This window comes from Onychostruthus taczanowskii, unplaced genomic scaffold (genome assembly GCF_017590055.1).
Source record: "Onychostruthus taczanowskii isolate IOZ18803 unplaced genomic scaffold, ASM1759005v1 scaffold1, whole genome shotgun sequence".
Classification (NCBI taxonomy): Eukaryota; Metazoa; Chordata; class Aves; order Passeriformes; family Passeridae; genus Onychostruthus; species Onychostruthus taczanowskii.
In genome coordinates, this window is record NW_024496525.1 from 24800918 (window position 1) to 24825704 (window position 24787).

The 24787-nt window shown below is 41.3% G+C and overlaps 1 protein-coding gene across 4 annotated transcripts in view; it reads right to left on the reverse strand.

The window, feature by feature from the left end:
* The window catches only part of CCDC88C (coiled-coil domain containing 88C), a 95975-nt gene that overhangs the window by 47476 nt on the left and 23712 nt on the right, over positions 1–24787 (reverse strand). For 3 of the 4 annotated variants that reach the window (XR_005953339.1, XM_041413355.1, XM_041413280.1), the window contains exons 4-5: positions 11032–11101; positions 1304–1362 (exon numbers count right to left, since the gene is read on the reverse strand). Coding sequence is in view for 3 of the 4 variants with exons in the window: in XM_041413355.1 (XP_041269289.1) it covers positions 1304–1362; positions 11032–11101 (129 nt within the window). In the remaining variant the exon portion in view is untranslated. Of the gene's footprint in view, positions 1–1303; positions 1363–11031; positions 11102–22577; positions 22623–24787 lie in introns of all 4 variants that reach the window. The other variant, XM_041413438.1, reaches the window with a different exon arrangement.

Sequence of the window (24787 nt, forward strand, 5' to 3'; positions counted from 1 at the left end):
ATGAAAAGAGATGCATCACTTGAGATACTATTTACATCAACACTCAATGCTGTTTGTTGGAGTAAATGAACATATGCTTTAGATAAAAAATGGGAAACATTCTGGATAAAAATGAGTGACATTTCAGACAAACAGATTTTAGTAAATCTTTTCCTTAAGGCTTTAGAAGAGGCAGACATCTGCTATTTGTATATCTCTGATTGTGCACAAGGGACGTTATTGCCTTCTTGTAACAACACTGCACAGTGAAGAACTTAAGCAGTATTTAAAACGGTGTTTTTAAACTCATTTATAGTGTCCTTCTGGGGTCTGGTTCTGAGACTCAACCATTCATTTCCTTGGGAAGAACTTCAGAGCAGCAAATGAGGACTGAGGATGCTCAGCAGCCAAAACAATTCTTTGTGCTGCAATGCAACACTAACATAGTTCAGAGCAGCAATACATAGACAGCTTTACCCTGACATAATTGAGCTGACATAGCTGAGCAGGGTAAGTGTCCCAAGGCATGGCAAAAACACAAGGCAGACTTACAAACAAGATCAATTATCAGCAAAGGCCCGCCTGCAACGAGGCCATTGTTTACTGCCTCAGAGGTTTGGGGGGCAGAACACTGATTTCTTTATCTGGTAACTGCTGTGCATTTCTCCACAGCTTCCCATATACATCGTCAGCCTCTCTATTTAAACAAATGTCACATCAAGATCCCCACACTAATATACAAAATATCTATTAATCTGGTATTTTTGACACATAATATTAAATCAAAATATTGTGCAAATAAAATAATGATTCATTAAACAAATGTTTAGACTTGTTAAACTATTTGTTTGGCATTAACATGTACTGTTCCACTTTGTGTTTTAAAACAGTAAGAAAACAAACCAACAACAATCTTGATATCAAGAACACTGTTCAAAACTTATCTCATCCCACTGTGTTATGGAAGTTAAAAAGTACACATCCTGTGTCTGATTAAGCACTGGCAACAAATTGAGGCCACTGCCATCACACAATGCGCTTCCTCTCCCCTGCATTTCTTTCCTTCACATACTGTGTTTCTCACAATTCAGCTCACGAGCTGTCTTGAGCTCAAGATTCGTTCATACAGCACTGATTTTTGGGTAGATTGTCTCATTCCAGAAAAAAACAAAAAACCAAAAAAAAAAAAAAACCAAAAAAAACCAAAAAACAAAAAAAAAAAAAAAAACAAAAAAAAAAACAAACAAACAAAAAAAAAAAACCAAAAAACAAACAAAAAAACACCAGATAAAAAAAGTATCTTATTTTCCATTAATTATATCACCTGCACAGCACATCCCAGAACCAACAACAGCAGCTTCTTGATTTCATCCATACTTTTACCTGGAGAGGAAAAAAGTCATCAGTACGTATGTATAATAGGTAAGTTATATAAGTTTGTGCCTAAAACAAAAAGACCTTTGAACAAGTGCCTGAACAATATCTGCCTGTTACAGTTACCACATTTTCTATGTACCAATGCAGTTCTTATGGATTAGTTTAAAATCCCAAATCCAGCAAGACATTTTTCACTTGATGTGCTATCTTCACCCATAATTTTCTAAGGCTTTTCTGATCAGTATATCACAAAACAAAAAAAATCCTTTAAATAGTTCAATGCATATGACCAGTGCTTGTCTCTTGTGTTGTGATTAACAAAGGTGCAAAAAAGCCCAACAAACCACCAACAGCTCTCCCTCCTCAAAAAAACCCCATCAAAATAAAACAAAAACACGATGGGTGAGGCAAAGGAGGGTTACTCACAAAGAACTTGCCCTAAATTCTTCTGTAAAAGAGTTGCCACTCAGACTTCCCGAAGCTGAATACCATTCTGTGCATATAAATTCTCTCTGAGAGATAGATGTTTCAGCAAATAAATTCTGCCTGTTGTGCATCAAAGCCTGTTCACACTTTGAAGCTAAACCCCATGTGGTAAGAGGGCAGAGAATGAGGGATGGCCGAGGGATACTGACCATATGCTGGGAGCCCTGGGGAGAGGAGACACAGCCGTGCTGCTGCAGGGAATCCTGCTGTGAGCAGCAGCCCTGCCGGCCGCTGCCCACGGTCAGGAGAGGGAAAGCCTCACCTTCCTCACGGGGAGCTGGTGCAGCTTAGAACCAGCTTGTTTCAACAAAATTTATGGATTGTTGGATGGTAAAGGAAATTCTCTATGTCAAGGTTAGACAAAGGGCGAGACTAAGAGGGCAAAAGGAAGGCAAGGAGTTGCAATGAGAAAATAAAACATCTTTACAGAGCTAGGTTCAGGAAAAGCCTGTCCTCATCCACACTGGTGGAAGATGAGGAAAGAGAAACAAAGAAGCAAAACAGGCCACATACACATTTCTCTAATCCCTACGTATTTGCATTCTTCCTGAATGTGTAATTGTGGGACTAACGCTTTCATTTCATACCCTGATTTAATTGGGTGCTCAATTGCTCCTGTCACTAAACAGATACTAATTTCTGAGTGCAACTGTGCTCCTCCACCAGCACCATGCCCTTGTGAGGCTGCCCTGGCAGGCAGTCAGAGGCATGTGCAGGAGCCAAGGCCAGGGAAGGGGAGTCAATCTGACTCATCAATAAGCTGCCACAGCCCCGCAGCTGCACAAAGGCACTGACCTAAATCACCACAGGGCTCCTGCCGTCCCCACAACCTCGCAAGCCAGCACAGCCACACGCAGGCAGCTTAGGAAGTAACTTGTTTCCTGATTTCTGGGCACACAAACGTCCTAAACCAGTCTTTAAACATACCTACAAAATTTTCAACAACTTTTAGGTACGTTCATCTTTATAACAACTCACGAATGCCCTACAAAAATCAGCAGACTGTATGAATGAACACTACAATTCTCAATATCCAGGTCCTGCATTAGTAACCATTAAGATTTTGCAAGCAGAAATTCTTCTCTTCAACAGAACAGCCACCTTAAAGACATACTAGTTCACACTTCACCCTGTAAATACAAGCTCATACCCCTGCAGAATATTTAAAAACTGGTTTTGAAAGACCAGTTTGCTTACTCTTCTCCCTGTGTGCAGCAGTACACAAAGTTTCTTCTTTCCTGATAAGTTACAATTTCATATACAAATTCCATTTCAGTCTGTGAAGTTGGATTGTTCTGTAGAAATCTCAGTAACACAATCTTAAGCATAGAAAATGACATAAAATTCTTCACCAACAGCCAAAAAAACCAAAAAAACCACCACCAAAAACTGTTACTTCGTGAGCAGTCCCTTTGAGGGCCCTACTGGGGGACTATTAGTTTGGTCAGAAGGTATTTTTTCCAGAAACTGAATTCTCAGTAGTTTCAGCACTGGGTTTCATTCTACATCAGCTTCGAAGCAATACAGACTAAATGCAGAACATGCCATGGGACAAAAAAGCAAGCCATTAAGTCATGGAGACCAAGTGATGTGAGCGTGTCTCTCATTGACCTAAACTTACTCTGGCAGAACATCTCCATGAGAGACTGAAGGAGTCAGACTGCTTGCTCTGGATCACGCCAGACACAAGATCTAACCCTTGTGTGCTCGTACAAACATGCTTACTCTTCTCCCTGTGTGCAGCAGTACACAAAGTTTCTTCTTTCCTGATAAGTTACAATTTCATATACAAATTCCATTTCAGTCTGTGAAGTTGGATTGTTCTGTAGAAATCTCAGTAACACAATCTTAAGCATAGAAAATGACATAAAATTCTTCACCAACAGCCAAAAAAACCAAAAAAACCACCACCAAAAACTGTTACTTCGTGAGCAGTCCCTTTGAGGGCCCTACTGGGGGACTATTAGTTTGGTCAGAAGGTATTTTTTCCAGAAACTGAATTCTCAGTAGTTTCAGCACTGGGTTTCATTCTACATCAGCTTCGAAGCAATACAGACTAAATGCAGAACATGCCATGGGACAAAAAAGCAAGCCATTAAGTCATGGAGACCAAGTGATGTGAGCGTGTCTCTCATTGACCTAAACTTACTCTGGCAGAACATCTCCATGAGAGACTGAAGGAGTCAGACTGCTTGCTCTGGATCACGCCAGACACAAGATCTAACCCTTGTGTGCTCTGGGCACCTTCATCTGTCAACCATAAATTCCAATCTGTGCGCCATAGCATCCCAATTCTCCTTGGGGTGAGCACAGTGACATGAAATCACCCATTTTAGAAAACACCATGGCAGCTTCCCAACTGTGACAGCACCTATACCATCCTAAAGACATGTGAGCTACTTAAAGCCATTCAAACCACACCCTACCTCTCTGCACCAAGGCTCTGCTATTTTCTCAGTGAGGTAACAGATGGGCACTGGTGCTGCTGCATGACCCTGTGAGGTGAAGCACCTTTGGCTATTACAGCAAAGTAACTTACCAAGGTCAACCCTGGTCTCTCAGCAGGGACTGACCTTGCCTGGAAAAAGCCCTTTGAGTGAGACCTTACCCCACTCCAGTCCTCTCAGGAGGAACTGAAGTGGAGGCAGACATGGCAATCCATAGCAGGGATGGACAATCTAGAAAGCTTGGACAAGCTCTTTTCTATAAAAGAGTGAGAAATTAAGACTTCAGATAATAATCAATTATTAGTTTCTTAATGTTTTAAACACAGCATTTGGCAGTCTGCTCTCTTCCCTGGCAGCCTGCAGTGAAAATTTAGCTGTCAGGGTTATTCCAAGGTTTCCTTCTCAATAAATTTTTCTGTGCTTGCAGACAAGCTACATCATGTAATAAAAGTGAGACTGTGCTACCCACTAGAAGCACTTCTAAGGCTTAAAGGGCCATTGAGCAGATACACCAGCCACACAAGTGTTTTGAAGATCATGTGTGATTAAAAGTTCCATTCCTTGGGCTTTCATTCAGAAGTTGTTTCCCATAGGGAGGAGACAGTTTGTTGACATAAAGGCACTCCCAGATCACTAATTCTCAAGCTGGGATTGAAAAACATTTTAAAGCCTTGTAGAATAACACTATTTACAGAAGATTTTTAGCAAAAATAGGGTATGAGTATGAAAAAACTCTCTACCAATCTAAAGTGCTTTAGAAAGAGTTTTCAATTAAATTTCAAAACAAGCCAGGAAGGGATTAATCACCCCTCTACCCTTTCATCTCACCCACAGGAGAGCTGAGCTACCACACACTTCAGCGGAAAGCCCGGGTTGGCAAAGTGAGTCATAAGCACTTCTAGGAGTATTACAGAGTGCTGGAGTGAAGCTCTACATTCCAGACAGTGCCTCTGTCCTGCATGCATGCTGAAGAAAAGCAAGTGACCTTCATCCCCAATTCAATCATGCCTTCTGAACAGTTCTCATGTTTTTCAAAAAGCTCGATTTGTGCCCATTTATAAGATGGTAAAGTTCCTTGTGCAACCTCCTAAGCAGGAATGTACTGTCTCCCCTACGCTGGCTCACTGGGACGACACAAATCCTTCCCAGACAGCTGGGAAGAAAGTCTGCCGAGTCTACTCATACTTATTAGCTGATCTTACCAAGACACTGTCCTCCTGCAACCTAGGACACAAACATTTCAGTCTAGGCTAGCTCCTTGCAGAGAGCTACAGACAGCTACCCACAAGAAAAATGGACAGGAGTCAAACTATCTCTTAAACAGAAAAGTGCTAATTAAGAAATAAACACTTCTCTTTTACTCCTTTTCTTAAAATTCCAGGGCAGTTGCTCTCAGGCCCAGTGTTTGTGCTACACAGGAGCCAGCCAGCCACCTGGAGCATTTGCAGAAAGCCCATCTGCTCCCAGCCATGAGAGAGGGCCAGCAGGTTTCCCGGAAAATAAAGGAAGGGAAAGCCCAGACACCACTTGTGCAGCCTGGGAGCCTCCCTGTGCCAGAGCCAGAAGATCCCTCTGCTCTCATGGGGCTGGAGGCTGGGAAACAGATGGCAGGACTCAGGGAGAAGGCGGGCACAGGGATTAGGAGATGCAACAACAAAAAAAGGAGGATCAAGGTACAGAGAGAACACAAACAATGATAAAAATGAGGGGGGGATGGGAAGATATCAGAGGAAATGGGAACAAGAGGGTCCAAGTAAATGCAATTTTGGGTATGTGCTGCCTGTTTCTCCATACTTCTGCTCTGATGTTACTCCATCCAGCGCAGGAGAGGGAGTGCCACACGCGGCAGCTGGAGGGTGTGCACAGAATGCGGGGAGGGTGAAACATGCAAGTGCTTTTCCCAACTCCAGCAAGATCCTCAGTGAGAAAAGCTTGAATCTGAAATTTACACTATTGAGGCAGTGTTTTGTTATAAACTTGGTATTTTATGAACTGTGAGCCTCTGGAGGACTGTGAAACAAAATGAGGAAGGAAACCATACATGAAACATACCCAAGTGAGAGCAGACTTTTACAATTTTAATGAAAACTAGATTTCTACAGGCAATTGTTAGCAGGGACTTTGGGGTCCTCTCATTCACAAACTTAACATGTGATTTGAAAAGCGTATATAAACAGTAAAGTGTTTTGAAGGGACAGAAATGAGCCTGTTTTAGGCAAGTAAAACCTCATTTCCATCCTTGATCTAAAACAAGCTAAAATCTCTCCCCCCTCATGATTATGACTGTTCTAAAAGATTAACTGCCATACATTTCCAAGTACACTCAACTAGCTGCATAAAACTAAGAATGTCTAGAAATGGAGGAAATTTAAAATGCATCTAAATGGAGGCTGCCAACAATTACTGGTATTCCCCATGTGGCCACATGAATGAGTGGCCATTTATAAGGCATGCTAAAACCAGACATAATATGAAAAAGTGATTACAGCAATGTCTTAGATGATAAGTAGGCTGATGATTCTCTTATTGAACACAGGGGGATTTGTGGTGCAGTAATGAATTGAAAAAACTGTTCAGCAAGAAAAAGAACTGAGAAGAGACACAAATTAAGAGGAAATTTAATGGTAGTAGCTGTCTGCCACACAGGGCAATGAAGAGAATAAATCCTTTGACATGAGCTGCGCCATTCTGCAAGTCAAATTCCTGGAAAATTTTTTTAAATCCTTTAATTAAACTGTCAGGTTTATTTTTAGCTCCCTATATTCTAGAAAAGAGTCAAGCCTTCATCTTCTAACAAATATTTCTACTATTTTTATGCCCTTAGACAAATAAAGTAGGCAAATTTGCTATGACCTGGAACCAAACTGTTTAGAGGACATGGAAGCAAATAAAAAAAGCTCTTGAACCCAGCAGACATGTGCCTTTTCCTATGCAAAAGACCAAGTGCTACTGCATTTTTTGTGATGGTAGTTCTGTTTTTCCAATAATCTCATGTTCAAAGCAGAGCTGCAGAAGCCCTCAGCAGTCTCGACTGTTGAGTGCCAAATAGAAGCTAAATAGCAAGAACAGCACTCACAGCCTCAGTGCTGTTCAGTTTATCATTTAATGCCTGTAACACCCTTTTTGGCTGTGTTTTAGAAGGCAAAAGTAAAATTCCTGAAAAGCATGCATAGCAAAACATCACATGGGCTTGTTACAAGAAATAAGTCACTGAAATTGTACACAGTGCATCACATCTAATGGCTCTCTGGTCTTGGACCTGTGGAGACAATACAGTCATTAAGAGCCTTTCCAGCTCAAACAGTACAAAGCAATACTGGATTTGTTCCAGGAATGTGACCGTGGGATTGGTGGTTCTTCCACTGATCAAGAGGAACCTTTCAGTGAGATAACTTCGCTACAGGATGGGGAAGACAAAACTGGGGTTTCATCACTGTCTCACTTAGAGAGAGAGAACATCTTTGTTTTGCTTGTTTTTCCCCTGCCAAGTGTTCCTGCCTTCCTCTGACTCCTCTCTGCACAGACAGTAACAAAGACATCACCACCTGGTCATCACTCACGCTGCTCATCATGGCCGATTCCTTCATTCAGCTTTCTGCATCAGCTTTACCACCTTTGCCTCAGCCATCTCATTCCTGTTCCCTTTTCCAAGCTTCCCGTTCGCTCTCAGCCAGGTTCTTCTTCCTGAGGGAAGTTCTAGTTCTCCGCGTCTCTAACCATTTCTCCTGCACATCTTACCTCAGTGAATGCCTACCCAACAGTTAGATAGAGATGAGCTTTTCAGACACTCTCCTCCTTAAGTACATTCCTTAAAGCAAATACATCTGGAGTCTTCCTTTGCTCACCGCCTAGTCTGTTGTGTCTAAGCTGGGATTGGTTCTCCACAATTGTTATATAATATGGCTAAATGAGAAATTTGGAGGTTTTTTTGTACAAATACCCCACCAGTTTTAGACATTACAATCCAGAAGTTACATTTTTGCATTTTTTATCCTTTCTTCTCATGTTCTGTCCAAATAATGCCAGTGATGGGGAAAATAAATTTTAAAAGATCACATCAAAACAAACAAACTAAATAAGCAAACAAACAAAACCAAAACACCAAACCACCACATTTTAAAAGATCTCAGAAAGAGAAGAAAGTTTTCTGGTTGTAATTAAAGGATCTAGATGACAGCAACACATGTATGACCAGTGTCTTTCCTATAGCAGACACAGGTACTTTCCTCAAAGAGAGATCTGAGGTGCTGACAAAAGCCAGCAGGCCGACAATAGCAAATGATAGCTGAATACAGGACAGCTTTCAAATGTGCATTTTCACAGGAACCAAAACTGTATTTACCACATTACAAGTCTCCTGCCAGCTGTCACTCGGGAATGGCTGTGACAAGAAACCAGCCAGCCTTTCCCACTGACACTTAGGCAGCAGAGATACTGCCTTGCTGGCCCAGACACTTCTATTCAGAAGCACTCCTGATGCTAAGGAGCCCATTGTATGAGTGACAAGAACAACAGCTCTTGTCTTTTGACTTTCTTCCTTGTCCATAACAGCAGCCTGTAGAGCCCAATTAAGACTCGCAGACTTTATTCTGCTTGCTGAAGAAGTGGATTTATTACTCTCAGTTTGATTTTAACACAGAAGTGCTAAGACTATGAGATTCAGTGACTTAACATTGGCTAAAATTGTTTTCTGACAAATGCTTTTTTTGTACATATGCATTCTACAGTTCCTAAGAGCAGCAAAATAGAATCTTCTGCCAAGGTTTCTACCATTTGTTTATTCTGGAGATGCTGCCTAGCATGTCATTCCCCATCACTGCTGACAGGATTCATTCAGTTTACCTTCTTTGGTAAAAACAAATACAATGTCCTTGGCACTAGCACTGGGCTTAGGCAGAGATAGAATGGGCATGAAAAAAGAAAAAAAAAAGTAAGAAACACAGCAACAAAACTTTCCATTTCAGATATGTGTTTCAAAGAAGTCAACTCAATTTTCAGGCTAAACAGCTTTCTTTTGTCTCACCAAAAGCACTGGACTCTGGACATGAGCTTATTGGCTTCCACCTTACTTCTGATGTGATACTTCGTGCAACAGATATCACTGTCTATAAACAACATGGTCAGACAAATGTTTTTCTTTTTGTCCATTCTTTTCCTCACTTTTTCCTGGTTTTTGGATATACACATTTTTCTCTCCATCCTCATTTATATTTCTTCTCACATTTCATTTGCAACGGTTTCTTCACATCTTATGGCAATTCTGCAAGACTCTGGTGTGTACATATAGCAAGAACTAAACTCATTATACAGGCACACAGAACACCCGGAGGACAACACATCTTTGTCCTAAGGCAGACTACATCCTGGGTCACTTGAAGTAAGGGGTGAAGAGACACAACTTTCAAACAAACTAACAGCTGCTCTTCTGGCTTTGGCAAGAACTCACTCATCAGACATACATATGCATCACATGCAAATACACATGTATATTTATATATACAGTATACAAATATCTCAGTGTTACATTCTAGATATATAAAGTTGTGAGATTCAGAGACGCTCAAATATTTGTGCCTACAAATATTTGTTTGCCTACAAACACATACAGTTTATTAAAAATAATGTTTGTATTATGGCCTGTTTAGGAGACTGGTTGCCAGAGTCCCTTAGGAGCAACTCTCAGTCCAGTTAAATCCAGCTGATGGCCAGTCACAACTGGGGTTCCCCAGTGCCCAGTATTGAGGCCAGCACTGTTTAATGTCTTTATCTATGATCTGAACAAGGGGATCAAGGGCACCATCAGTCAGTTTGCAGATGACACCAAATTGGTGGGAGTGTGGATCTGCTGGAGGGCAGGAAGGCTCTGCAGAGGGATCTGGACAGGCTGGATCAATGGGCTGAGGACAGAGATAAGAGGTTCCAAGGAGGTCCTGCCCTTGAATCAACACAATCCCAGGCATCGCTACAGGCTGGGGACAGAGTAGTTAGAAAATGGCCCTGTGCAAAAGGACCTGGGGGATCTGACAGCAGCTGAACATGAGCCAGCTGTGCCCAGGTAGCCAAGAAGGCCAATGGCATCCTGGCCTGTGTCAGCAGTAGTGTGGCCATCAGGACTGGGGCACAGATCTTCCCTCTGTACTTGTACACCACCTTAGCCCTACTGAGGTCACACCTCAAATCCTGTGTTCAGTTGCAGGCCCCTCACCACAAGAAAGACATTGAGGTGAAGTGTGTCCAGAGAAGAGCAATGGAGCTGGGGAAGGGTCTGGAGCTCAAGTCTGACAAGCTGCTGAAGGAGATGGGGATGGGTGTTTAGCCTGGAGAAAAGGAAGCTCTGGGGGACTTTATTGCTCTCTACAACTACCTGAAAGGATGTTGTAGCAAGGTGGGGGTTGGTTTCTTCTCCCAAATAACAAGCAATAGGTCAAGAGGAAATGGCCTCAAGTTGCACCAAGGGAGGCTTAAGAATACTCTTATGGATACTACGAAAACAGTGGTCAAGGACTGGAACAGGATGCCTGGGGAAGTGGTTGAGTCACCATCACTGGAAGTATTTGAAAGACATAGATGTGGTGCTTAGGGCCAGTTTAGTGTTAAGGGCTGGACTCTGAAGTGTTTTCCAACCTAAATTAGAATGGAATTACAGAATCGTTTACGAAAACAAAAAAAAAAAAAAAAAAAAAAAAAAAACTTTATTTAGTATTACAGAGGAGACAGATTAAGAACCCAGTGAACTACTCACCAGAAAGAGGATCTTTGCCAATCATTAAAACATTTGGTAAATTCATTACAATCAGCTGCTGAAGGACCTCCTAAACAAAAGACAACAACAGACAAAGTTCAGTGTGAAGGAATCCAAATCAATCCCACCACAAAGAATACAAAGCTCCACAGTTACAAAGCTTTTAACGTACTGGTAGGTCAGAGGTCACAAAAGGAAGCCCCACTTGAGAGAGAAATCACTATTTGAAGATAGCATCAGGTTGCACAGCTAACACACACTCATCTCCTCCTTTAACAATGGCTAATATGGAATTTAAAGGGTCCCATGGCACTAATCAGGATAAATGCATGACCATGCCAGGCACACCAATCACTCATGCCTTCACCCCAGGCATGACCTGTATTCATCTGATGTGCAACATGCAGCTGCTGCCATGTTTCAGGCCATATAAATGCAGCTGGTTCAAACATACCTAAGACACTCTGTGTAGTCTAAGTAACTCAAATAATTGGTCAAATTATTTCATGGGGCTGAAAATTTAAGGATGGGCTGGGGAAGTGGGTGTGGGGAAAAGCACTTAACCAGGTATCTGGCACTGCCCAGAGAAACTGGATATAAAGTTCTAGATTTATTTGCATTGTTTTTAATCAGGAGTAAAACAGAATTATATTATGTTCATTACATACTTTAGGGTCATTTTATTTTGGGGGAGATGGCATAAGGGAGATGTACATCAGGTTCAACATCTGAATGAACATCTGTCTGAAGCTGCTCTGAAATCACAGAATGGTTTAAGGGGGAAGAAAGGCTACAAGCCCTGGGGCAGGGAAAATGTTTGAAGTTGTTCAAATAAATACACTGCAAAGGGGATTCTGTACAGTAATACAATCAGCCATGCACCCCAGAAACAACGAATAAAGCAATACAGTTGTTAGCTTTGATTTGCAGTTACCAGCACCCCCACTTGTGATGAGCTGGATAAAACACTGCAGACGGGTTTTTATTTCACGTAAAAACCCAGGGAGGAAAACAGCTGTATGACTGAAACGCTGTGCTGAGATTCAGGAAACAAGAGTTCACAGATACAACTCAACCAAATGTTTGGCAGGTGCCTTTTTCCGGCTTGTCTCCACTTCTCAGACCACCCCTAGGCCACTGGAAGGGCACATGCATTGAAACTTGCAAAGCATTCAGACCAGGGGGAAAAGCACCACAGCCCAGCAAAGAAACACACTTCCTGAAACAATCACCCATTCACCCAGACACTTCCCCTCCCAGCTACCCATTGTTATTCCTCTGCTTTTAAAGTTATACCAGAGGAGGAAAATTAAGCCTGATTGGAGGAGGAAATAATTCAGAGAGCCTGCAGCCTTTGATAAGCAATCAGAGTGCATATTTAAAAAAAATTGTTTGGACAGAACACATTTCATTTTTTTCTTCTAAAACACACTCCTTGTTGGATAAAGTAGAAATATCTGTGTCACAGCTAATAGGATTTCTGGAGCTGTTAAGGAAAAAGATTCTGTAGTCCTTTATGTAATGTGAAGCTTGGCTAACAGACCAAACATTCGCTGACTCATTAGCCAAAAGCATTTTCTATTTTGGGCATCTCAGACACATTAAACAAAGTTTGTTTACTGTAACAGGTGCAAAATCTCTTGGATGTAAGAGCACACGGCTGGACAGCAACATGTGCTATGACAACACAGCATGGCACTGAGGCTTTAAACAAAAAAAAAATTTAAAAAATCAGACTTTGCATATACTGAAGTATTGAGCTTTAACCAGCAATTTCCATGGCAAAAAAGAGGAGAAAGAATTCGGCTTCCAGTCACCCAGCACGTGGAGCAGCACTGAGACAGGAATGCATAAGGAATTTGCGTAGTCTTTGTGTAACCATCACATCGCTAGCTTTTTAACTGGCAGACACAAAAGACATTACTGCTAACTTTTATGCTGTTAACATTCCCATGAGCTTCTCCTGCAAAATTATTTGAGTATTATACCACCCAACACAACCATGACTCCCTCATAATTGTCTGAGCTCAGTATCTTCTGACAAGAATCTGAGTCGCTGAATAGAAGCTGAAATGTCCCCAAGCCTGGAAGCGTGATTTGTTAATTCAGATTGAAAGATTCTGATTGTTGCAAGAGGTGATACTCTGATCCGCTTATTTTTAAAGTAAAATATTTAAACAGATAATTATCTGTATTATTCTAAAAGCTTTTGCCTTCAGATTAGTGCTTGTGATAACACCTGACCTAGGAAGTGCAGCTCACCAGCAGAGCTCAACACTTTCTAAAGGAAGGTCAATGCCACTGCTCTCCACCTTCAAGCTCAGGAAAGCAAGTCAGAGAAACAGAGTTACTTCTGTTTAATAAACTGTCATCTGTGAATCAATGTACTAGTGAACCATCCACTCACACAACCACAAGCATGAGATAACACATGTCAAGGGAAAGCTCCTGATGCACTGATGAATTTAGCTCAGATTTTGTATAGACTGAAACCCCAGAAAGTTAGTGAAGCTCAGCTGACACTCAGTGACTGATGGGGATAATGTGACCATGTGTCAGACTGATTGCCCAAAATCCTAAATCTGGAAATAGAACTAACATCCCCCTCACCTAAGAGCAAATCAGGAATTCTTCTATAATTCTTCAATGTTTTCTTGTTTCCTTCTCTGAAGCAGCAATAACACAGATTATCTCACAATAAAAACATTTTACATAAGTAAAATGCTGTGCCTCAGCCTGGCCTCTCAGCTCCCCTCAGATCTTATCATTCCTCCTTGAAGACCCCATGAAGCCAAACTTCGGCTTCAGGCAGGGAACTGGGCTGTTTCCAGCCTGTGAACTGGCACTGAGGACCAAAGGGCCCCACGGACCCAACCACCTCCCAGGGTACAGTTACTCTGGACATTGGGTTAACCTGGACAAAAAAAGAAATAGTAGATAAAATGACCCATTTCCCCGTAGGGGCAGCAAGCTGTATTACTGTATTACATATAAATGCTATGCTTGAAATCAAACACAGCTGTAAGGCAGCAGAGGCAGAGATGGTGTGTGCATGTCCTTCTGCCTAAGGCAACCAGCATGGCTAGGGGCAACACATGCAGGAAGGAGCTGCTGGAGAGGGAAGCAGGGTTTTCAAACATTTTAAATAGCCCACAGCAACCCAGAGTACCCTGGAGAGCAACTGTACAAGCAAAAAGTCTAATTCCTCCCGTGAGAAGCCTTTTAATCATTTTTACAGCACACCTAAAGCTTGGTTAAAACAGTGAAGGTTACAACAACAACACATGGTAAAAATTTCCCAGATTATTAGAAACTGAGTTGCCAGATTTACGCTTAAACTCAGAAGCCAGCCACTGCAAGTCAGCAACCAGCTCCCTCAGACTATGGTTTGTGAAAAAATAGTGCTGGTATCAGAAGTGTTATTTAAGGAATCAAAACAAAGCCCTGTCAGTGCTCAGTGCAGTGCCTGTAGGTTTCTGAAATGCTCCTCACCCAAAGACCAGGACATTTTAAGCTTGAGGAGATTTGTCCAATGTCTTCTGACAGCAGCAACGGCTGCAAGAACGGATACTTCTATACAGTACATCCAACACCACGATCACAAAATGTAAGGATCAGCTGCCAAGTCTTACACTCCCTTAAGCCAGGCACCCAAACTCAGCAGATAAAGCCCACAAAGGTTTGAGCAAGCAGTTACATGACCCTGTACCAACAGGGAGGCTTTTCAAGAGAAGGTCACACTGGGTGTTCAGACCTCGACTGCTGTGCTTGCTCACACAGCCATGGAGCCTAAAGCCTGGGACAATCGTGGTGCCCCAGCAACAAGAGGGATACTGCCTAAGCCAGAGGTAAGTTTTGCTGAAGGCACCTAGGCACTCCAGTACTAGTATACCAAGAAACATCAGTGAGTTACCTAGAAATCCTATGGTTAAGCATAAATATAACTGCTCTGTTTCTCTCAGCAGCCTTCTGGTGTCTAAGCCCCTGCTATGAACTTGCTTGACATTTGCAAGCTCTTTGCAATCACTTTTTTTAAAAGAAGCTTAAGACAAAATAAACCCAAAATTTCCCCACATTGATTCTAACAGTCAAGGGCCTTAGGAAAAATCAAGACATACAAGATTAAGGATAAAATTCTAAGCACCAAATTAAGCATTTAAGATTACTAAATGCATGAATAAACACATTCATTCCCTCCATCTGAAAGTTTCCAATCATTCCTGGAGAGCTGAGGCATATTCTACATCCTCTTTTTATCCCTCCAAGTTCACACACAGCGGATGTTTGCTCTTTGCCTTAGATCCTCAGCAGAGATGCAGCAGAAGCTCTCCCTCTCAAGCCTGCATGGTCACATATTAACATTCTATTTACCTGTAACAGGGTAAGTGGGCCTCCTGCAATTTTGTAGGAACAAAGTCTCCTTGGTCCAGACTACACTTCAACACTTATTTGCTTCTTAAAAATACACACACAACAACAGCATGGAATAAAATGGTCTTAAGGTATTATTCTTGGATGCACTTTTTTAGTCCAAATTTAAGTGTGCCAACAGCTCTTCCAATGAATGAATTGCTAGGAAAGGAGTAGGCAAAATTGTCCTTTCTATGGCTGAGAGACCAGCAAATACAAGCTTTACAGAAAAACCTTCCCCTGCATTACCATACAGCACAGCATTAATGTAGAGTAACTACTAGTTTCTCATGCAGAATTAAATTAACCTCTGCCTGAATCCTAAACAAGAAGGGAGTACTAAATAAATTATGTAAAGAGAGAGGCAGTCTAGCAGTCATTGTAATCCAATGCTCATCAATGCTCAAGCCAAGCAATTCCATTGCTTAGCTATAAAATGCTAATTGTCCAGCTGACTGGAAGCCAAATGGTGCTTTCCTACTTAAAATGCCCATGAGGAAAAACCATCATCAGCTTGATTAATACCAGCAAAAGCAAACAGTACCTAGCCAGGGAATTTGGCTTACATATTATCTTCAGCTCAGGCCAACAGAGGAGGAAAGCTCAGATGAGTCCTGCCTGTACAGCACAGCCAACACCTTACTCTGATAACCTCAGCATGGATCTGATCTCACCAACACCCTTGGAGTGGGAAACATTCGGTGAAACGCTGAATCCTTAGAGAAGGTCTCAGCAGGAGTCAGTGGCCATCTGCACCAGCCCAACACCTCCCAGCAGCAGGATGGGGTGGCAGCTTTGCCCCTACACACTTAAAGGGCCCTTTGGATGCTGCCACAAAGACAGGCTGGGAGCTGCATTTCCCAGGCAAAGTGCACTCCAAGGGACAATCTAACTTAAGTTTTTCTGGAATAAGAATTCTAAGGAAGAGCAAACACGCTAATGAACAAGCTTTAAAATAAAACACGTTTCAAACAGCAATTTGTGACAGAAGGGTTGTTTTTTTAATTATTTTTTCCAAAGTTCCCAGTTTTGTATTAAAATAATAATGAAAAGCTATTTTGCAGCCTACAAAGAGGTTATATTTTAGACAAAAAATATATTTGTCTTCCAATAGATATAAACTTCATAAAGGTTGGGGGGGGGGTTACTGTATTTATCTGAGGAGTTACTAATGGTGTCAGAGAAATCATAGCAAGATTCTGTGAGCTGTATGGCAGGGTCTTACAGAAGATTAGACAAGATGAAACAAGTTGTTGCCAGAAATTACAAGGAAGTTAAACAAATGTTTTATTGACATGTTTTTCATGTACATCTTACCATGCAAGCACGCCTGATGACACCATGTATGTGACTCAGTACTGTTTCCCTGCCAACACATTATATACATGACAAAATTTGATTAAGAACTTTGCTCATCTCTGCAACAATTGTACTCGTTATGTGAAGGACCAGAGGATTAGCTTCTTTAAATGGATTTTTTTTTTCTTCTGAAAACCAGCAAATTACAAAGCACATTTCTGAAGACCCTTCAAGTGGAAACCCAAAAGCCACTAAAATAACTGTGGCCTCATCTGCTGAAAATAATCAGTTCTGACAATTGTAGACTGGAATCTCAGTGGGAGGGAATGCGAAGGAATCATACCTAGTCTTAATTGTGCTCAGTCTGTGCATTGTGCAGACATCCAACTAAATCACAAAACTGTAATCAGTGTGTAAATACACCATATAAGATCAGATTTTATTTTAAAAAATTACACATATGAGATTTGGATGGCATGTAATAGACTACAATAAAAAACCTCTCAAAGTTCCTAGAAGGACCCAGGCATAACCATCCACCCAGTTCATTGCTATTGCTCAGGTTTTGTTATTTGTATTCAAGTAGTGCAGAGGTCCCATCCAGGAGCAAAATCTCATCCACTGGAGCTGTACAAACAGTGAGACATCTCTGGAACAAAGAACTTGTTATATATACCCAAGTATCAGTAAGCCAGTAACAACGGGGGGTGGGGGGAAGAAAATAATAAGTAACAGAGGAAGGAAATGAAAATAAGATTCTGTGGCTATAATATGATCCATCCTGTACATTCTCACTGCTTTATGAACTGGTTTAATCAACTTATCCAGGCTGCAGAGAACTACATCTCTCCAAATATCAGAAGGCATGGGAAGCAAAACAAGTCCTGATAAACACATTTTGCTTTAAGATGAATTTGTTCACAATGCATATTGTTCACATCATACCAAAAAAAAAAAATCTGTGTATTTAAATAAAGGTACTTTTATATATGCAAAAAGCATTTCAGGACACAGTTTTACTTCTAGTTCAGTGGAATAAATAATGGAGAAGCTGACATACATCAGTCACACAAATTTTATTTTTTAATCAATCTAAGTACAAAAGCGTACATTTACTTCTGAGCAATGAAATGTATAGCAGCAGATTTTTTTATCCTACTTTCACTAACTCCAGGTTGAATCATCTGTGTTAATAAAACATACAGCTCTATGGTTGTGGCTAGTGGCAATATTGATTTGACCCAGAGAGTAGAAAATCCAATTGTGGAGCGCTGTGTTTTCCTGCTTTTATTGCCAGCAGCACCTTTGACTAATTTATCTACTTTTGCTGCAAATAAACAGCCCATTTGATCTATCCTCAACTTCTCTTTTCAAATCATGTCACTACGCATGTTTGTAATAGTGTCCTGACAAATTACTCTTGACTTCTATTTTATTTCATCTCAGATTTGTCCTGCGGTGGTTTATGCAGTAACAGGGAGTATACAATGTTCTGTGTTAAAGGCTTGTCACTTGACATTACAACTCTAACCAGCTAAAATGCAATCCATCTGTTGAACACACTCCCAGCTAATCTACACTGGTCTCTAAGGACCGAATTCACCTTAACACAGTAAAAAAACACCACAGGCCATCAGAATAGACTTAAAACACCACTGAATTCCCTGAAACTCGGCACCAAGCACACTCCCTTGTTTTAAAAGCAAGTCAGCTTTTCTCATACAGTGGGCATATTTTATTGGGATAATAAAAAAAATTTCACAAACTCTGAAACTGTGCAACTATATTTATGCTTAACACTGAAGCCTGATCCCAAAACACATTAGGCATGCAGAACTCTGAGGTACAAACTCTGCTCCACTGCCCTTGATCACTGGAGTGAAAACAATTATATTAAAATACAGCTTGTTATCAAGCAACAAACACCAACACAATAAAAGCTTCTCTAAGGAAGACTATGTGTAAGATCTGGCTTTTGCCATTTCTCCTATTACAAGCATTCCTAGAACTTGGGGGGCTTATGTGTTTACATGAAACATACACAGCAAACACCTAACTGGGCACGTGATATCAGTTCACATAAAATACACAGAATTTCTTAACATATGCCATGAAAAAGACTAAACTTAATTAACCCAAGGCATGTATATAGCAAGTTGTGAGGCTTACTTAGAGAGGTTCAGAACTAAAGATTTGTCTTGCAACTTCAACACTGCAGTGGGGGTCCAGGCTCTGAAAAAGTGCCAGGACTCTAAAGAAGCGGGCAACCACTAGACTGAAAATTATGACACAATTCCTGAAAAAGCAGCAGCCAAAAGTAGAGGAAAAAAGGAGTCAAAGATGGGAAGATGTAGGAATACCAGTTACACATTACAGCAATACTACTTTCCCAAAGATGAATACTGAGCAGGAGCTAGGTAGCACAAACATATACTTCTTGCATTTTTGACAGTATCAAGTAATTTATTAGAACAAAAAGTATTGCTTGAAAAATAATGTGTTTTCTTGGGGAAAACTCCAAAACAAACTGTTTGTCCTGTGAGGGCACAGTGGCATGTGAAACAGGAATAATTTTGATGTTTCTCCAGTACAAATACTGAAAAGCCAAATCAAAGCCGACGTCTAAATATGAAAACAAATCTGTCAAACCAGAAAAAATTAATAAAGCAGAGAGGGAACAAAAATGGGATAATTTCATGATTTCTAGTACTATGAGAAATATTTTAGCAGCAAACAGAAGGCCAAACAGATGCAAACAACTTTAATGTGGATGTATGAGTCAAATTTCATCAGTGACTAAGGGTAATAGAGTAAAACAAACATCAAAGTTGACTGTTACCAATCTGATACTCTTACGTGCTGTTTGAAGCAGGAACTCCTGAAAAACCTTTGATCTTCCTCTCAGCCACCAAAGGAACCAAACTGCTTTACCCTGCCACTCTTACTAACGCTGAGTAACATCCTTCTGTCTCAGCCATCTTGACTGCCATGGGGTCAGAGCTCACAGAGAAAAATATTTCTCGTTAGCAAAAGGCTCCATACTTTGCCTTCACTACATCCAAACATCCTCAGAGCTGCTCAAATATAAGGTAGTTAAAGGCTCAGAAGCAAGCACAAACATGCTTGGTCTTTCCAGGATAATACTCCCTGAACAAACAAAATTTAAGTAATGTTACAGTGGTAAACCATTTGCAGAAACCCAAATGGGTAGCACTGGAGAAACACAGAAAATGACACCTAGAAACTGTAAATACATGGAGAGTATTCAAGCAGTGATGACCAACAGCAGTTTTATGGGATAAACATTTAGGTTATTGTTAAGCTCGCTTTGAAATGCATGAAAATCTTTGTCTCTAACTCAGGAAAAACAGTATTTCCAGACCTTTTTTCTTCCAGTGAAGAAAACGGTTGTGACAGTGCTTGAGGAATACCTGTCAGAGAACTGAGCAACTGGTGCGTCAGCCCTTGTCCTACTTTTTCCACCTAGTATGTTGATAAATATGAAGGGAAAAAAATCAATTAAGTTTAAATTAAACCAACTAATTTCCAAAAGCTAATGTAAAGATTTTTAACCATGAGTCTCCACACAAGCTTGAAACTTGTGTTTGGCCAGCTTACATGCAACCTAGTATTGGACAACAAATGAATGTTTCAGGAAGCATGCACACAGTCCCTATGCCATCAGCTTATTATCTAAGACAATAGATAATGAGAATGCAGCCTGGGCAAGAGAGGTCCTTGAGGCATTTGCCAATGACCATGCAAAAACCCATGCTGGATTTACAAAAGAGGGAAGTTTTCAGCTGGCCTGAAGAGGAGAGGGTACAGGGAACAAGCTGTTCTACCCTACAAGGATGCCTGTTCAAACAGCATGGTGCTATGGGGAAAATGACATGATTGGGAAGTTTTTACTGGGAAGGTCTGTAGGTTGAAACAAAACCAAAAGAGTCCGTACTTGCTAAATTATTTGATTATGTTAGGTGCTTTCTGCTACAACCTCCTGATGGTTCTCTTGTAGGCAAACTCCCATTAGCAACCCGTTCAGGTGCTTTCTGCTACAACCTTCTTGTAGGCAAACTCCCATTAGCAACCCGTTACCCAGGGCACAAAAAAGTTAAATACAATTAGCGCAGAGAGAGAGTCCTTGCAGTTCAGGCATGCCCCTCTCAAATACTCCTAAAAAACCTCTAACAGGTATTACTGTGTTACCCAGGGCACTAAAAACTTAAATACAATTAGCGCAGAGAGAGAGAGTGTCCTTGCAGTTCAGGCATGCCCCTCTCAAATACTCCTAAAAAACCTCTAACAGGTATTATTGCAGGTTAATGTTATAAACTTTCCAACTACTCTGAAGCAGAATTTATATCCAACACATCATAACTTCAACGTATCACCGCATTACCATTATCATCTAATTTAACAATAGTAACAAGTCCAACAAACACCCACGCATCCCCAGCCAGGTGCTTTGCCACTGCAGCAACAGTGTCAATTTTTTTCTTAAGTTAAGGGAGAAGCTTCAAGGCAGATCAGATAGGTCTCCCATGCACAAACGTACAGTGGTGTTTCTCTTTATAGCTAGCAGATTGCCCCAGGCAGGGAACACGCAGGGAATTTTCAAGACCGTCAACACTTCTTGCACTGTACATGTGGAGAAGCTGCAATAAATTTCACGTGACTTTCTCAAGGCAACCCAAGCACCCTTTGGAACGAACACTCCCAGCGTTTACTGTGATAATCATCAGCTTTACCATTAGCACTGAGTTGCAGCACAATAGCAGAAATAAAGGAGAAAAAGAAAGGTGACTACGGAATCTAGCAGTGAATAAAATGAGAGGGAAGGAAAAGGAAGCCATGCCTTCAAAACAGCCTCTGGGCTCTCATCGTTTCCTTTCTAGATTTTCTACGTTAATTTGTTTTCAAAGGCAAACAACCTTTCCATCTGGAAAGTGACTGCGTCGCCCTCGGAGGGGGGTAGGGTACCTACGGAGAGGAGACACAGTTATTTGCAGTTGACACTGGGCTATTCACAGAGCTCGCTGCCAGTAATTTGCACCTCGGCAAAGCCAGGGCAGGCGCAAACCAGGGGCAATTACCGGGCCAGGCTGCCAAGCACAGCCTCCCTGACTTGCCCAGCTTGTTGCCAGCGGGGAGGTGACAGAGGATCTCGTCCTCAGTCCCACCCCACGGAGACCCCTCACTGGCATCTGATCCCTTTGTAAACTGCCAGCCTGGAGCTGCCAGGACAAAAAGCGATGGTGCTGCACGATGCTGAGTGCTCAGCACCCACCCGAAGCAAGCGGGTCCAAGAGGGGACCTGGGGCAGCCCCAGGACATCCTCCATTCCCAGGACACTCCGGATTTGTCCTCTCCTGTGCCATCCCCATCTCACATAAGTTCGCTTGCTGCCCCTGCCTTCTGGGCATCCCATAGTAACAGAAATACTGTCCTCTAACAAGAAATGGATATACGTATACGTATCTGTATACATGTACACATACTGAGTTTTGTGTATATTTGTTTCTGCTATTTCTCCCGCCTATTACTCTGGGATTATTATAACTGCTCAGACCTGTAACAGGCAAAATCCTCCTGGAAGCCCCATCTGATTTGCTATATGCAAGACTGTCATCCACATTCCATCATCTGGAGTACCCACGGCTCAACAGCGAGAGCATCAGGAGTCTACCCCACACAACACAGCAGCAACAAGGTGGCTTCCAAAACACACAACACAAAAAAGACTGCTAAAAGGCTGAAAAAACCCCTGTGACACATTGTATAATTGATAAAATCTAACGTTAGTCTTTCAGGGTCAGGTCAGTTATCCAGCTTACCTCAAGTCTGAGAATTTACACCAAAAATAGTTGCTGTAACACTTGCTGCAAAAAAAAATGAACAGACAAACATTTTGAACAAATATGGAAAAACATAGCACAAGGTGCTGTGCTACATCAGGACTTTATATCTGCATTTACCAAATTCTTCTTTGTGATGAATTCACCCTCTACACATTTTAAAACCCCACTCACCTTCCACATTATATTTCACAGCTGTGCAAGAGAAAGCCATTAAAAATTAATGCCGAAAAGCCACGAAGCCACACTGAGTCCACAATTCAAAAAGCAGTTAACATCACAGGATAACAAAGATCTCCTTACTGCACAGCAGGGGAAATATTTCACAAAAAGAGAGTTATGACCAAAAATAGATAAAAGGAAAAAGTCCCTTCCAACAGCTGCTACAATTTCACCTATACACAGAACAGGAAATAGCCAATATCCCTGTGTGCTAGCTGCTAGGCAAAATTTACTTATCAATGGTAATCCAGGCTATGCATTCACACACATGCATACTTGCTCATGCAAACACTCTCTCAAGAAGAACTTTCAGTCTTGCCAGCGCTTAACAGTGCTCCTTTAAGTATCTGAAAGGACTGATTAACCCTGCTTAATACAATCTGTGTAATCTACTGTGAATCTTGCAGATAACTCATAACTGTTAACATTAATTAACTCAGCAGAGCTTTACCCTTCTTGCTCCCCCACCAGCCTCATACCACAGAGCTCAATTTAAGCGTTCTTTCACTACAGCCCCAGCAGACAGCTTCCACACTTAAGCAGCAATGGTGAGCTTCTAATACAGAAAACTCAGTTAAGTAATGACACTGTTTTAAGAGAAGACTTTTCCCCACATTTTATACTTCTCTTCATCAGTACTGATCAGCAATTACAGCACACACTCAAAGCATACAACACCCTGGAAATACTCATGATAAGAGAAAAAATGTGAAGGATACTGCTGCATCCTAGAAAATCCTTTATGCTATCTGTGAGAGAAACAGACATAAATTGTGTCACTATGTTATTAATAACATTTCAGAGTAATTAACTTCTAACACTACTATGCCAGTTTTTAGGCTTCTGACCACTGGGTTTTTTAGACCAACAAAATACAGTTTCCTTCTAAGCTGTGATGTTTAGCATTTTCCTGAGAGAGGATATCAATCCATCATATGTTCATATAAAAGCCTCATTTATACCTGAAAGAAAAAGCAACTTTCAAGACCTTGTATTTACAGAGGAAAACCTTTGAGTCACAAAAGACTCAAAGTCAGCAAGGGCCCCCAAACACAAGGAGCTGCCTTGGCTATAGGTAGAAAAAGCAGAACTATGCATACTACCAATCCCCTTCTTTAATACAAGTGCAATTTTTTAAATCATACTACTTATTTTTCAGTGTCCTTGAAAGGCACACAAAGGTGGCAGGCATGTATGGTTCTCAGCAATTTCCAAGCTGCCTCACACATGGCTCATATCCCTTACCTCCACCAGCAGAGCTCAGGTTTATTATTTAAGCAACATAATGGAGGGAAACCCAATATGAAGTATCAAGTGACTTGGAGCTCCCTATCAACCAGATCACAAAACAGCAGCAGCACAACCTTATGAGCTGGAAGCAAAGGAGGGGAGGGTAACCCCCCCTCAAAAAACTGCTTCAGGCAAGAGAAATTCAAGCTTCAGGCTGCAAAGAACAGCAACACCTCCCATCCAGCACATCTGGGCTGCACTACTCTGTAGAAATAAAGATTATTAGTATTTCAGAAGATAAGGGTTATAAAAAAGTTTATATTGTTGTTGCATCTAGTAAGTACCAGAGCTAAGCCTAGCAGCACTCAAAGCATGCTGAACCCTCCCTCCTCAGTGGTCTGCAAGAAGTCCGATTCCTAGAAGCAGCTTCCAATGAAATTTTAAGGGACATGACAATCAGAAAAACATGACAATCAGAAAATCAAAACACATGACAAGCAGTATTTTGTCTGCAAAGACAGCGCTTGCACCCTTCATCTCAGTAAAGTACAAAACCTTGGCAAGGAATTCCACTATAAAACATGAAAAGGAGCAATGCAAGCTCCACTGCAAGCTCTGGAATGACAGTGATGTTAAATGCTGGAGAAAGAACTACCTTATTCTGGTTTAGTAGCAGCTTTTCACAAAACTTATTAAAATGGCTCTGCATCGTTGTTTAAACATACTTCGGTGGAGGC